The following is a 14628-nucleotide window of genomic DNA, read 5'->3' as shown; positions in this document are numbered from 1 at the left end:
TTGACAATTCTCTCTATACGTTTTTAAAGGTTATATAGATAAAGATGGAGCCAGCTAGGATCAGCATCCTCGATGGAAAGAAGTAAACCTGAATCATTCTGTGCAAGGGATTCTAACGAGCTGATCACATGTCGCGCGCTTCTGTCACCATTGTTGTTGCGTACAAACGCAATATTAAGCCACATATTGATAGGATGCCATGGAAAGCCAAGATCTCTTGATCAAGATCTCCAAGATCTTTGGATTCTTACAGGGAAGCGAGTATAAATTCATATTAAAATGTTTCAACTTCAGTATACTCATGCGACTCACATTCCATTAATCGGTGCAGTTAATTATTCTCGTAGTTGAAAGCGTCAACGCTTCCAACTTGTATACCGGCTACTGTATCTAATTTATAATTTCGAGCCTATTTGGAGTAGCCTAACGGGGCAGATTCAACGACGGAGGTAATCTGTGGCGGCAGTGTAGCTAGCAGTGGTGTCCTTTAGAACATGTACACGGCGGTAATACAGAAAAATTGGCCGTGCCGTGACAGCACTTAATGAACAAGAATTATCCATGAACACTCGCTGCAGTTTTCAAGCCAAACGAAGCTCGCAGATACTGCAAATTTGATTAGCACAGCAACGAGCGCTTACTATTTCCAGCAACATGAGACCTGATTTGTGCTTATAGGGTCTTTGCAACGTTTCGCAAGAAAATACATAGTTCATGTGACCATTGCTGCTAACATTTGCGTGTCACGTCTCACACTCCGTCACATTCGAAATAACGCTATTCGATTGGTTGTCCAATGGTGTATAGTACAAACATTATGTAGTACATTTACACATACTACAAAGGCAGGAAAGGCCCTGTTTGAAGTTATAGAATTATATTTTGATTAAAATGTTTATCATGTATCCCACATCATGTGAAGCGCATGCATGAATACATGCACATACCAAACACAGGTACAATGCTCTCTTATCAAGTGAACAAGAGCGGGCTTTCATAAGAGAGAGAGAGAGAGAGAGAAATAAAAGAACTGTCATGGTCAACTGTGAGGCAACATAGTGTATGAGAATAATCCACGCTCTTTCTACGGCTGCCCGCAAAAGCTTGTAACGTTTTGAAAAGCTTGGGGCATCAGCCCCACCTCATCATCGTCTGCATACATTACGTCTGCATACATCGTCTACATACATTATGTATGTATGTACCCAAGCAGCACAAAAATTGGAACAAATATTGGCAATACTGGCTCAATATTGGGTTGACATTGCCAATATTGGTCCAATAATGTCCAACATGTTGTGCTTCTTGGGTATGTATGTATGTATGTGTGTATGTGTGTGTGTGTGTGTGTGTGTGTGTGTGTGTGTGTGTGTGTGTGTGTGTGTGTGTGTGTGTGCGCGTGCGTGCGTGCGTGCGTGCGTGCGTGCGTGCGTGCGTGCGTGCGCAACCATTCGGAAAGTACTGTCTGTCACCTTCTGTTCTGAAGTTTGTTCAGTGCCTAGTAAGGAAGATTTGTCTCTCTTCTTTTTGTTGCTTCGAAGTTCCGCCGTTGGGGAACGACCGGCCATATACCCTATACTGTACATGCTTGGTGCATGTACAAGTATCAAAGGTATCCGGCACCCTAAGTATTTACGATCACACCACGTTAAGTGGGTCGCGCCAAATACGTTCAAAACTATTTCATGCAATAGTGCAACAGCATTAGTATCTTTCCGTTAACCCTAAGCCGCTCAGAAACGTACATGCTAGCGCATTCTTTTTTCTTTCTTTTCTTTTTTTTTTACGAGAACATGCTGAGTTTTATTTTTAATATCTATTTCATCTTTTACATTTTACATCACCTTAGCACATAAGTATACACCGACAAATTCAGCACATAAAACGATTACTGATTTCATTTAAAGCACGTATTATCCACGAACGCACCCGCGCTTTTCCGCTTTCGAACACGTACACTTCAACTACCGAAGGCTTCCCGCGTACAGCTGAGCGCTTCTTGGTTGCGTCGATACGGATTTGAATTAAATGACGGAGGGCGGGGACGCACAAGCGGGTTTCAACTCAACTTCCATTTCCCGTTAACTCAACTAGAAACTCCGCTTGACGTACCTTTCAGGCAGGTTAAGTCCAACTACAGTAAAAGCTTTTGGAGCCAGGCCAAGCATTGTGGAGAGGATGGGGAACGAGGAATTTGTAAGCAAACAAGGGGACTCGTTAGTGCTGTTTACCCGCATCCAGCAATCCGTGATGACCAGGCACATCTCGAGTTGCCAAGTTTTCTGCGGGGTATCGAAGCCACTCCAAAAACCGACGCAAGTGGTTCACGATGGAGTATTGGTCTGTTTCCCCCATAAAGGAAACTTGTGTGTTTGGTGGAAATTTCGTTTCGTCGATTTGTGCGTCGATGGATCCGGCAGACGGACTTGCTCGGCAATAACACGACACCAAACTATCACACTCTAAAAAAAATAAAATTAAAAAAAATAAAGGTGTGAAGAGGTGGTTACTTACACAGTTACCGCCTAGGTCAACATAGCGTCCGTGTGCAAAAAGGGTGTTAAAAGAAATTATCATATATCTAGGGCTTCGCGTTTTCGGTTTTTATTTTTGGGCGGATTCGGCGTACGCTTTTCGGTGTTTATTGATTTTCACGAAATTGCGTTTTTTTCGATGTTTTTTCCTGGCGTGTACATGGTTTACCAGACGGCTATCGGCGACTAGAAATCGCAATGTAATTTTCGCACGACGCTCCTTCAACATGGCGTTGTTCGCTGCGGTGCCGTTTTACGGTTAACGAAAAAAACTAAACGGCCATTTTTCGCAACCTCCGTATTTCTGTGTGGTTCTCTGATCTGTATCAACAACTTGCTGGGAATGTGCAGCAATTTATATCTGTCGTCGCTCCTAGAATGTCCCTCTGTATTCGGTGTTTTTCGATTAAAACCGAATGAGGGAAAATTTATCTGGCGTATGTGTTTCGGTGTTTTTCGATTAAAACCGAAAACGCGGAACCCTACGATATATCGCAACAAAAAGGCGTACGCCCCCCCCCCCCCCCCCGCTCGCCGAATCAGGAGCCGCGATAACCCTATCATTCTGATACTGATATGTTTATTGTGTCTCGATTGAGAATACAAAAACAAAAAAGTTTTGAGAGTGAGGCAGCAGGTAGAACTTTGCAACCTTATAGGCACAACATATGCGGCAACTGTTACCTCCTACGCGGTGTAATTGCTCCACCATTTTTTCTAAGGATGCCTAGAAAGGCATAGGAAATCCGGGAAGGAAATGTTATGGGAAGTACCTGAGCACGATAGTTGGAACAGAGGCTGTTGTTTTTCTGTGTGGGGGACCAAACAACCAGTCCGCTCGTATTTTGCTTTGTATTCTTGCGTATATGTACTAAGCATATAGTTTTAACTTGTCCACGATTCCTTTTTCAGCTCCCCGAAGGGGGCCAGCTGAGCTTAGCCGAGCTGCGCGAGATGGCGGCTCGGCAGCAGCAGCAAATCGAGGCCCAGCAACAGCTGCTCGTTGCCAAGGAACAGAGGCTCAAGTTCCTCAAGCACCAACAGCAGCAAGATTCTCAACAGCAGCACGGCGGAGGAGCTGAGGCTGAACAGCAGAGACTCAGGGCCCTCAGGGACAGGGTGCAGTTACAAGAACTCAAGCTCAGGCGCCTCAGGGCCCTCAGGGGACAAGTGGACCAACAGCATGGAAACAACAACAACCTCAGTGAGTAGAAGTCCCATCCAGTTTCAAAAAGGCGCAGCTTTATTACCTTCTAATGTGAACTATACATTTTCTGCTAAATTTAGCGGAACCGATAACTGATGTCTTCTGTGTCACTGTACCACCGTTCTGGCTTGCTGCATATACTGAAGGCTTTCTGGACGTTTTGAGGCTTAAGTTGTCCGGGTAACGGACTCTCCAATTTCATAGTGGCTCCTATGGCACAAGGTTTGCGAAGTGTCATCGCCGCAAGATACTGAATTACAATCGTGAAACAACCAATCATTGGAACATGTAGTCACATATGACGTACACTGTAGATCTATTATTTATACTAGAAGAAGAACCTCGAGTTTGAGGAACGCATAAAAAGAAGTCAGGGCACGCACGCTTCGAGTCGCATCGTCTGTTTCTGTGTTCCTCATCATCGTCGTAATAATAATAAAATAAAATTAAGTAGCAGTGGTGTTCTTCCAGTACAGTCAAACTCCTTTACAACGAAGCTCAGGGGACAGCAAAAATTTGCAGCAAAGGTATTTTCGTTAAAAAGGATGTCTATTATTGGACCTATAGGGCTCCAGCGGGACGGCAAAAAAATTTGCTGTAGTGGTATTTTCGTTAAAAAGGTGTTCGCTATAAAGGAGTTTGACTGTATATAAATGTTGACCAGCGCACCGCCATTTCTCTTCTTTCTTTTTCATTTTTAGTTTCATCCGAACTATTTTCCCTGGACAAAACTCGCAATAATGTCATCCCGTCCCCTGACACGACACGATAGAAACCATATGAACAAGAATAGCAAACAGTGGCAAGCTTCTGCGCTGACCTCTGCATTCTCGCGCGGAAAGCGATCGCTGTCGACCAACTTATGCCATTACTAGAGTAGATGTCACGATGCACTCTTACTGATAACAGACACCACGTCGAAACAAAAGACATCTTGCCGCAGAGACAATTTATGTGTCTGTCAGCGTAACCGTAGACATCATCAGTTGGGTGGCTCATTCCTGCTTCTTTCTGGCGCTGGCTTTTGCTCTTTGGCAAAAGACATGCTTGCGTTTCCTGCTCGTCAGTTTTCGATGATTTGCCTGTCTGATGTTGTCATCGAGGGATCTGCGTGGTAATATTCTCTGTCGTCATAGATGAAATCGATTGGATAGCACTTAGGAAGCGTATGGTTGCCGGTACCGTTGAGTGTGCGTGCGCAGCCGTGTTCGGACGGCCCGCGAGGATAAGGGTTGCGTGAACGAAGGCACGATTGCGTCGTTGTCATCGGGAAAGTAATTTTACCGAAATCGTTTTCAATTGAACTGTGAATGAATAGACCTCTACCCGAGAAACGTCATCATGACGTTGGTAGACAGACTGAAACCGAAACAAATCGGAAAGGGAAGGCTGGGTTCCACGAATGGGCAATTGTTCCCTGCCTCCTATTGAAAGAAAAGTAGCACCGAAGGTCGCGTCCCTTTCAGAGACCATCGTAATTCCCTCAAGACCGTGGCTTTCGGGCGCGACATTGTTCGCCCCATAGCATCGAGCGTAGTTCAACTCTACCAAATTGGTGGCGCTGTCGAACACTATGGCGTCATTTGTTTACAAACAGGGAGAGGTCTATTCCGTGTTAGCGCCGCGAAGCAACTGTGGCGATGAATACCGCACAGACGTGGACAGATGGAGTGGGGGACAGGGAGGTTAGTATACGTCCTGGGTCGACTTCAGGGGGAACTTGCGCCGATATTTGTCTGGAAGGCCTGTATGTGGTGTTGCCAACTTCTCGACGGTACGTAAGGATGCGCACCCTTTCTATACGGGTGCGTGCTCCAACATCGTACCAAGTTCACGTGGGAAATCACGTCATGCAGGTTCACGCTGTGTAACGTTCAATGCGCCACATTACCCTGTTAACGTAAGCATTTGCCGGAGGGAAAAATTGAGGCATTCCCGCGTTCAGTGAACGCAATAAACAAGCAGTGATTCTCTGAAGAAGCATGTGGCCTGCTCTACACGTTCGTAGGTGCAGAGCTGGAGTCTATCCGAGCACTCTTCAACGAGAAGGAGAAAGAACTATCTGTGGCTGTGGCCAAAGTGGAAGAACTCACTCGGCAATTGGAAGACGTGCGCAGGGGCAACAGTTTGGTCAATGCCAACCAGACGTCATCCACGCTGGAGCTTGACAAGCTCCGCAAGGAACTGGTGGTAAGTACCACCATTTTTGTCTTTTACCAATGAATCGATCAATCACCGCATGCTGTGTGCACAGTTGGGCTAGTGCAGCATCCTCTGAGTTGTTGGGTAGTAGATTCGTTCAGGCGTGTAGAAGGACTTGAGAAAGGAATGGGAAATGACACCTCAAGGCCACTCGCTACACCGATGCTACGTCACACCTGATCTGATTACGTCGCTCCAGGAGATTGGGCCCCCTGTAGACTACCCGATGAATGAAGCAGGGCATTGAGCGATGTCAACTTGTGAAGTGTCATCTCATTGCTCATGAAAATGATTTATCCAATGTTGGGAGTTCACAATGCTGTCAAGATATTGGCTGCAGTCTCCCTCGACTATAGCCAAGAAGAGCCAGTTCCGACAGTTGCCCGTGTAGTAGCGTACATTACTGGAGATAGCAACGGGTCGTGCCATTTTGCCTTGTCTCTTTTGCCTCTCAGCTTCCCAATGCCTACCTTTCTTCTCTCTTTTCTTTTTCTTTTTTTACAATGTAGTACCGTGCTCAGCTGAATGAACAGCAGTCTGCGAGGATCACTCAACAGCGGGAGACACTGTCCAACCGGCAGAACGAGATTGCCCAAATGGACAGACGCATCGCGGAGCTTCAACAGAGGCTCCACAGGAAGCGTCTGCACAACCAGGAGCTGCAGGCCGCGGCACTCGCGAGACAGCAGCAACAGCAGGGCCTCGCTGCTGCCAACCGTAGACCTAACGTGGCCGCTGTAGAACCCCTGCAACGCCTCCTGCACCAGGATAACCGTAGTGCAGGCAACGGCACCTTTGGACATCCGAACAAGAACGATCCCAAGTATCAGACACTGCCGTATAACACCAAATTCTCGGTTAAGAACAAGGAGGTCAGTATAAGGAGGACCTTTCTGTCATGCCATGATTTTGCAGGAACTTTTGGAAATGGCCATTTCCTGGGGCATTGCTAGTCATCCGTGGGCAAGAGAACATACCGTTGCTGAATTTACATATTTTTTGAAGAAAAGCCATTGCTGGTGCATTAGTTTTAATGGCAATATTTATAATTGTTCATAATGCGAGACAGCTTGTTACTCGATGGCTCAGTTGGTAGCCTGTTCGCCTACTGATCCCAAGGTTGCACATACGAACACGACCGAGGACGCCAGCAACTTGGTGGAAACGTAGAAATTGCTATGACACTCCGTCTTCCGAGAGGCACGATACATACGGTGTGTCATGGGTTGAGGTTTCGGCGGGCTCAGGTGGGCAAAATTAATCCACAGACCGACCACTGTGGCCTCGCTCAAGATTATAGTTGTCTCGCAAGGCAAAGCCACGAATTCTTATAATTTTCCCGGGAAATAAGACATGTCAAACACAATGCAATACAGAGCCCGTTTATAACGATATTGATGGGAATGCGAAATCCGAGCATCGTTATATCAGAGTAGCGTTATACACGAACTTTCGCGAAGTCGCCGGTCGGGATGATGTCAACGAAGCGGAACGGTACAGGCCCAACCGCATATACGACGATTTCTAGACTGGAAACCGGCCAACTTTCTCACCGGCACGACAACTCTGCGGAGAAACGGCGGGACAAACCGCGTGCACAGATTTCCACTGCGGCGGTCGGTGGCGCCGTAGAGGGCGTTTCAGTGGTCTGTGTTAAATATTGACTTCAAATTAACTCATAAATGTTTTGCTACACATAGAAAAGTTGTAGTGGCACACAAAAGAAGTGATTGGGGTCAAGGCATATTCGCAAACATGGCATCTTTAGCTTCCGAACTGCTCCCCAGGTTGGTCATGCGGGCATCTGAAATGCCCGCCGCGTCCGCACTTGGAGCGACCGCCTAATGTCATTTCCGTTTGCGGTCCTATTGGCTGCCGTCGAGCGACCGCTTCCGCCTTTCCCCGGATATATTCGTCCACCGCTGTCGTCGGGAAATCAGTGACGTTTCCATTGTTCGCGTAGGCTCAGCGAAAAACTGGTGACGGTGGCCGGTCCTCCGTCGAAAAATCGTCGTATGCGGTTGACGCTTACAAGTGCACGTTTGTTGATAGTACAAAATCATTATTAGTGAGTTTTAGTACATCGTACGCTATCACCTTTGCGTACTTAAGGGATAGCGTGGTGGTTCTGCGCAGTGCGCGAAGCTGTCATTATGTTTTGCGCGTGCCAGAACTACCAACACTATCCCCTAGGTACGCAAAAGTGATAGCGTACGATGCAATAAAACTCACTGTTATATCTAGCTCTAGGTTTACGCAGCGCTGTGTCGAAAGCTTTTTCTATATCAGAGCGCCGTTAGACATCAACCTTCGCGAAATCGCCGGCCGGGATCACGTCAGCGATGTAGTAGAACGGTACGAGTAGAACGCCGCTAAACATGCACGTTTGTTGAAAGCACGAAAGCATTTTGCATAAAGCTCTAAAGCCAAACGCTTTCATGACGGTCGTTACATCGAAGTCTTGTTTACATGTACTTAAGTGGATAAACTGATGGGAACCAGTAATTTGATCGTAATAGCGGATCGAGTTATCGTTATATCGCAGATCGCAATAAACGGGCTCGACTGTAATTGTAGATGAGAAGGCAAACATTCTCTTTTCAGGACCAACAAACCGAAGACAAAGAAGACGCCAACCACAAGCAACAAAGCCCTGAACCTGATTCTCCTCCCCCCGTTGACAAACATGCATCTTCGAACCATCCACGAACCTCCCAACTGCCGCCTTTACCACCCACTTCCCAACCCACCCTCCATCCACCACTCCTCCACAGACCATCATCTTCCCATCCTGTGAGCCGCAACATCCCTCCACCATCCTCCAGCAACCAACCCATGCCTCGGCCCCATGACCCTCCTCCACACAGTCGCTCAGGGCTGCCACCTCCCCCAAATATACCTTCGCCTCAACCCACAACTGTCAATCAAGTGCGAACCGGACCTCAGCAGCCGCCACCATCAAGTGCCAATGGACCATCCTCTTGTCCGCCTCGCAACACCATGGGGCCCCCGAGCTATGGAGCCCCAGTCTCAGTGCCACTGTCGTCGGGCCTTCCACGAAGTGCGATGCCGCATGCTAGTATGACGACGGCGCGAGGTCTTGCGCCATCGTCAGGGCCATTAGTAACGAACCAACCGAGAAGTGTAGTGGGCCCACCGCCTTATGGTTCCATCTCGCCAAATTCAGTTCCGGTTGGATATTCCCACGCGAGGCTTAGCAGTCCTGGAGGACCCCAGACATCCAGAAGCAACGGGATGTCACCTCCTCAGGGTGTTTTGACGACAGCTGCCGTGCCAACAACAGTGCATGGTCAGACACGAACTAGTGTCCTACCACTCATGCCTGACCCAAGTGCCACCAACGCTGTATCAGTGTTGACGTCGGTTACTAGTGCAGTCAGCAGCGGCAGCCCTACACAGAGCTATGTAAGTAGGAGATGCTCTTTCTTACAGATCGTGCCAATCTGTGGCAGAACACAGAAAGGTCTTTCTCTATTTTTTTTTTCCTGCTTAGAGAAGCACGTTTTCACGATCTTAAAAATGTCACATCCCTATTGCTCCAGGTCGCTGCACAACACTCCCCACCATATGGACCAGCACAGAAACCATCAGCTTCATCCCAAATTCCAATGCCATCTAGACTTCGTCCTCCGTCTACCATGGTTAGCCCAAGAGGGACCTTGTCAAACAGCTCTGGTACTGGGCCATCATCGTCACCTCAGCAACGGGACACAAGTGGAACAGGGTAAGAGAACCGAGAAGTACACAGTGGAGTCTGTTTTTACGACGTGGATGGGAACGGGAAGTCCGATCGTTATAGATGAACTTTCCCGAAATCGCCCGTCGTGCATGCTGAACATGCACTTTTGTTGAGAGCACAAAAGCGTTTTATCGAGCTCTAGACTGACGCAGCTTTGTGTCGAAAGCTCGTCTAAGCTTTCCATAACCACATGATGCTCCCTTACCCCTTGGGATGGACGATTTCGTCCTTTGCTCGTCATCTAGTGCCGTAGTCATCATCATTCTCACTATCGGAACAGCACTGTCCACTAGAACGCGCCCCGAACACGGATAATTCGCCGACACGGGTTCGAGTGGTAACACGCAACTGTCTGCCAACTCACATTTTGGAAGTCACGGCACTTAGCAACGAGGTTCTGCACCGGTACAAAATCCGTCGAGCACGTGCAACTTCGAGTCGAGTCGTGTGCCTTTCCTCATCAAATCGCGTCCCGAAACCGCAGACGCCATCGTAGCACGCAGCAAACCAGGAAAAACGTGGAGCAACCTCCTCTACTTCTCGCGAGCGCCTTCGAAGTCGCGCGCTCCGTAGCGCGCGCATCTAATCGCCGTCGCGTCATGCAGTGGCGTAGCCAGAGCAGGGGCGGATCCAGGCCCGCGCTTTTCCCTTTTCTCTCTTTTTTTTGGGAGGGGGGTTCATTGTTGAAGCGCGTAATTGGGGAGGGGAGAGGAGGAAAACTATAAACCAGAGTTTTTTGGGGGGGGAGGGGGGGGAGGGCGATCGCCCAACCGTCCCCCTTGGGTCCGCCACTGAGCGAATGGGGGGCGGGGGGGGGGGGGGGTCAAATCCCCCGAAACCTTACCTTTGGTACATTTTGTTTTCCCGGCCGCCGGGAGAATTTTGAACGCTATACGCGAGCAAACGCTATCACGATGGTCGTTGTATTGATGACTTCTTTGCATACACTTCAATGGATTAGCTTCAATGGGTGAGCTGACGGGAACGAGCAATTTGATCGTAATAACGGAGCTATCGTTATATCGAAGATCGTAATAAACGGGCTCGACGCAATTACGAACTATGCACCGGAATGGCAAGTTGAGGGTTTATTCAGTCTTCAGCACAAATGACACCGTATTGCTATTGGTACAGTTTGTATACTGATATCTTTAATGTGCAGTGCACTGTAGGTTAAATACTTAACATGTGCAGTTTTAAATGCAATATAGCGATAAGGCTGCAAGACTCGGAAGTGCATGCAACATAAGGTCATTGCAGCATGACAGACTGCCACCAGCACTATAAAAGCAAGCACACAATACCCTGGAACCCTTGCTTCATTTGGTGCACTGTAGCCTTTGTTGCTCGTACACTTTGTTCTTGTCACTGCTTCATTTCGTTGCTGCCTAGAGTGATACTGCTTGCTGATGTTGCATCTCTGTACAAGATTGTGAAATCAGCACTGGATATTGTGTCAGCATGCGATTAACAATTGGCACAAATATGAAAGTACAATACTGTTTCAATATTTCGGATCATGAACGTGTAGCATTTTCTTGGATCCTGTTGTTAACAGGATCCAAGCTGTTGTTATGTTAACATCTTGTTGGGTCACATTACCACCACGACCGAAGCCACTACCCTTGCTATAGCTCCCTGGCTTATTTTGACAGCAACACAGCAAGCGAGCCTTCTGCCAAGCCGAAGCCCCAGCCTCCACCCAAGCCAGCAATGTCTGTGCGTCCAGTGTTGCCTCCACGCCAGAACCAGGCTACAAATGGAAGTTCAGGCTACGCGGAAACTTCGCTCGACGCTGTCGATGCAACAGCCCCCACTTCCAAGAGCTCTACTGTGCCTTCAAAGTTAACAGTATCCAACCACAGGTAAATGGCAGTCCATGATCTCTTTCATCCCTACTATGCTCTTTTCACTGATGAATTTTTCCTCAGGAGTATTTTGAAACCCGCTTCCCAAAGACTACCTCGACCTTCAACCATAAGCCGACAGCGACCAGCCGAAACAGGTACTCCACAAGAGCAAGACTCCCAAGCCGCAGGAAACAAAAGCCCAGAGGAAGAACTTAAGGTGACTACTCCTTGTCCTTCCCCTTTGTCTTACAGTGTTTCTGCTGACACAGAATGAGGCATCAAGACATTAGTTATCGTAAGGCCACGGCCTGCTAAGTTTAAAAAAGTTTAAAATGCAACGTTGACTCACTACACTGAGGAGTAAGCATAACACCAGTTATTAGTTTGTTATCCGGACTTTGAATAACAGTCATGTTTCATACACAGAGGATGCGCAGGAGATGTACTTTCGTTGGATGTAGAGAGGATGCATAAGGGACATATTTGTGCTCGATGCTTTTGTAACTGTTTGGTCTTCTGAACATTTGTTGTCTTGCAACTGCATAAGCTTTCAATGGTTGAATGCTTGCTACATCCAGTCCTTGCAACTGCTTGCAGATAACAAACTGTGAACAAGATGTAAATGCGAGGACAAACGCATTTATGTTGTAATAGAGTATCTACCCCACACTTCCGTTATTATATGATTATATGCAGAAGCTTACTTCGGTATCATTCTGAACGAGATTTTTACGTGACTGCCTCAAATGCACGTGAAAACATCGAGGAAGCTGCTCTTAAAAACTGTCCAGTTATTGCTTTTCCAAGGCTACAACGTAGAGCATGCCACGCACAATTTGAGGAAATTCCTCAATGCCATCCTCCACAGCTTTGCCAGTGCTGTATGCACGAGTAGCATTGAGGAGGTTACTGAAGACACCAATGAAGAACCTCTTCAATGTTTGTGCAAGTGCTAGATCATCAGTCTGCCTGAAGTGAGCTTGTTGGCAACTCTACCACAGTGATGCTGACACAATGTGCATATCATATTGTGAAATTCTTTCTAGAACTCTGAGCAGCATGTCTCAAATATTCATCACCTCCTCTAGCAGGCATCCAAGCCACAGAAGGACAACAACAACAAAGCAGCAGTGGTTCCTCAGTGGCGGAAGACTAACGGAACCGGAACACGCTGCGTGACAGTCCCACCGGCATTCTTGTTTCCGGAGCCGGGCACGAGTCCCAGCTCGGAAGTCCCGCCCAGCAGCCCGACAGGCATGCCGTCATTTGCCAACAGCGAAACCGGCGAAACTGGTGCAGACGACACGACGAACAAGCGGCGTCCTTTAGTGGTTGGAAGCGGAGACAGCCAAGAAAGCCCTCCGCCCATCGCTGACATTCGGACGGAAGGTGACGGGGGTACTTCGAGCGAGAGTTTGCCAGATGCAAAGGAACCTGGCAGTGGTGAGTGCGGAGGTACGTACGTTTGGGTAAATATGACGTACTACCTGGTTTATTACGGTCACTAGTTTGCCTCTGTACTGATTATGATGTAACGTAGAAGCAGCCTGTTCTTTTTTTTTCTTTTTTGAGTCTGTGTGTGTGTGGCAGGGGGAAGAAAAACAGTTTCTTGCTTCAACATCAAGTTCAGAAAAAAAAAAAAAGCTTTGATAATCAAAGTAGAGCAGTTGGTGTGAAAAACTCCAGCAATCGGGGTCAAAGCCAGTCCCACCCCCCACCACCCCTAATTTCCGGTCACAGGTATTACCACTATACCTTTGATCAACACATCAAGCTTTGCGACCACAAATATGCAAAATATGTTTATTTCAAAATATGCAATCACAAAGTCTGCAACTGGTGCACTGCGAGGCTTAACTGTCGTGTTCATTCTTCAGTGTTTCATTGGCCTCAGGCATTACAAAGAGTTTGACAGCCCTACAGTTAGAAACATGAGATGTAGATAGAGACTTGACTGTCATTGACTATAATTCTTTTCATACCATTTGCCAGCACAAAACCTTTCTATGACTACTTTCTAAGCTAGAACTTGTTGGCACAAATGGCACGACCTCTTCCTTTGCAGAAGAATCTCAGGGTTCCCCTAAGGAGAACTTGGATGTCAGAGATGTGCCTGTACCACCCGTGTCTTCCAGCAAATGGATCAAGAAAGGCAACCTGAAGACGAAAGGTTCAGCAAAAAATCCTCACAGAGTCAGTTTTGACCCCCTAGCTCTTCTGTTGGATGCTGCACTTGAGGGCGAGCTTGAGTTGGTAAAGAAGACCGCAAAGGAGGTGAGAATGTACATTATTTACAAATTCGTCTTAGTTGCCTCAAAACCTTTCTTAATTTTTTGTGCGCTCAGGTTCAGAATCCCAGTGCAGCAAATGACGAGGGCATCACAGCTCTTCACAACGCTATCTGTGCTGGCCACTTCGAGATCGTCAAGTTCTTGGTGGAGTTTGGGTGTGACGTTAATGCTCAAGATAGTGATGGCTGGTGAGTACAAATAGTATGCTGCGGTATTTCTATGCGACTTGGAGTAACGAGTACACAAACCTGGTCCGACGCAAATATACTGCCACAGAAAAATTGTTTATAACCCTCGTGACACGTGTTTCCTTCTAATCGGAGGCATTGCTTCCCACGCACAGTGGCCAGACTTGTACCATAAAGCTCTGTAGATCCTTGTTCTTCCATAGTGCATCCCCTGTGCATTGCAGCTGTACAGTACTCATTAATTTTGATATCCTAAGCGAGATATCTTTCACCACTAGGACTCCTCTCCACTGTGCTGCCTCATGTAACAATCTTCCAATGGTGAAGTTCCTGGTGGAACACGGAGCTTGCATCTTTGCGACAACACTCAGTGATCATGAAACTGCTGCAGAAAAATGTGAAGAAGATGAGGAAGGATTTGATGGATGCTCAGAATACTTGTACAGTAAGTATGCCCCCGAAAAAGTATGCTCACCCGACATACCAGTGCATGCGCACAAATGTGATTAGTGTCCTGCACCAACTTATGCAAAGTTTGTGCTGTTAACCGCAGCAGCTTTGTAATGTGAAGTGCAGTAACATTTCTATCGTGCAGT

At 47.3% G+C, this 14628-nt stretch overlaps 1 protein-coding gene across 1 annotated transcript in view; it reads left to right on the top strand.

The window, feature by feature from the left end:
* Positions 1-14628, top strand: part of LOC135401733 (apoptosis-stimulating of p53 protein 1-like) — a 58242-nt gene that overhangs the window by 38885 nt on the left and 4729 nt on the right. Inside the window, exons 2-12 of the mRNA XM_064634288.1 lie at positions 3447-3738; positions 5750-5931; positions 6453-6815; positions 8548-9369; positions 9507-9688; positions 11359-11568; positions 11635-11770; positions 12642-13008; positions 13619-13827; positions 13899-14032; positions 14311-14477. Coding sequence (XP_064490358.1) covers positions 3447-3738; positions 5750-5931; positions 6453-6815; positions 8548-9369; positions 9507-9688; positions 11359-11568; positions 11635-11770; positions 12642-13008; positions 13619-13827; positions 13899-14032; positions 14311-14477 — 3064 coding nt within the window. The remainder of the gene's footprint in view (positions 1-3446; positions 3739-5749; positions 5932-6452; positions 6816-8547; positions 9370-9506; positions 9689-11358; positions 11569-11634; positions 11771-12641; positions 13009-13618; positions 13828-13898; positions 14033-14310; positions 14478-14628) is intronic.

The sequence above is a fragment of the Ornithodoros turicata genome, chromosome 7, assembly GCF_037126465.1.
Source record: "Ornithodoros turicata isolate Travis chromosome 7, ASM3712646v1, whole genome shotgun sequence".
Lineage (NCBI taxonomy): Eukaryota > Metazoa > Arthropoda > Arachnida > Ixodida > Argasidae > Ornithodoros > Ornithodoros turicata.
The sequence above is the reverse complement of the archived record's forward strand: the minus strand, read 5'-3'. Positions and strand labels throughout refer to the sequence as shown.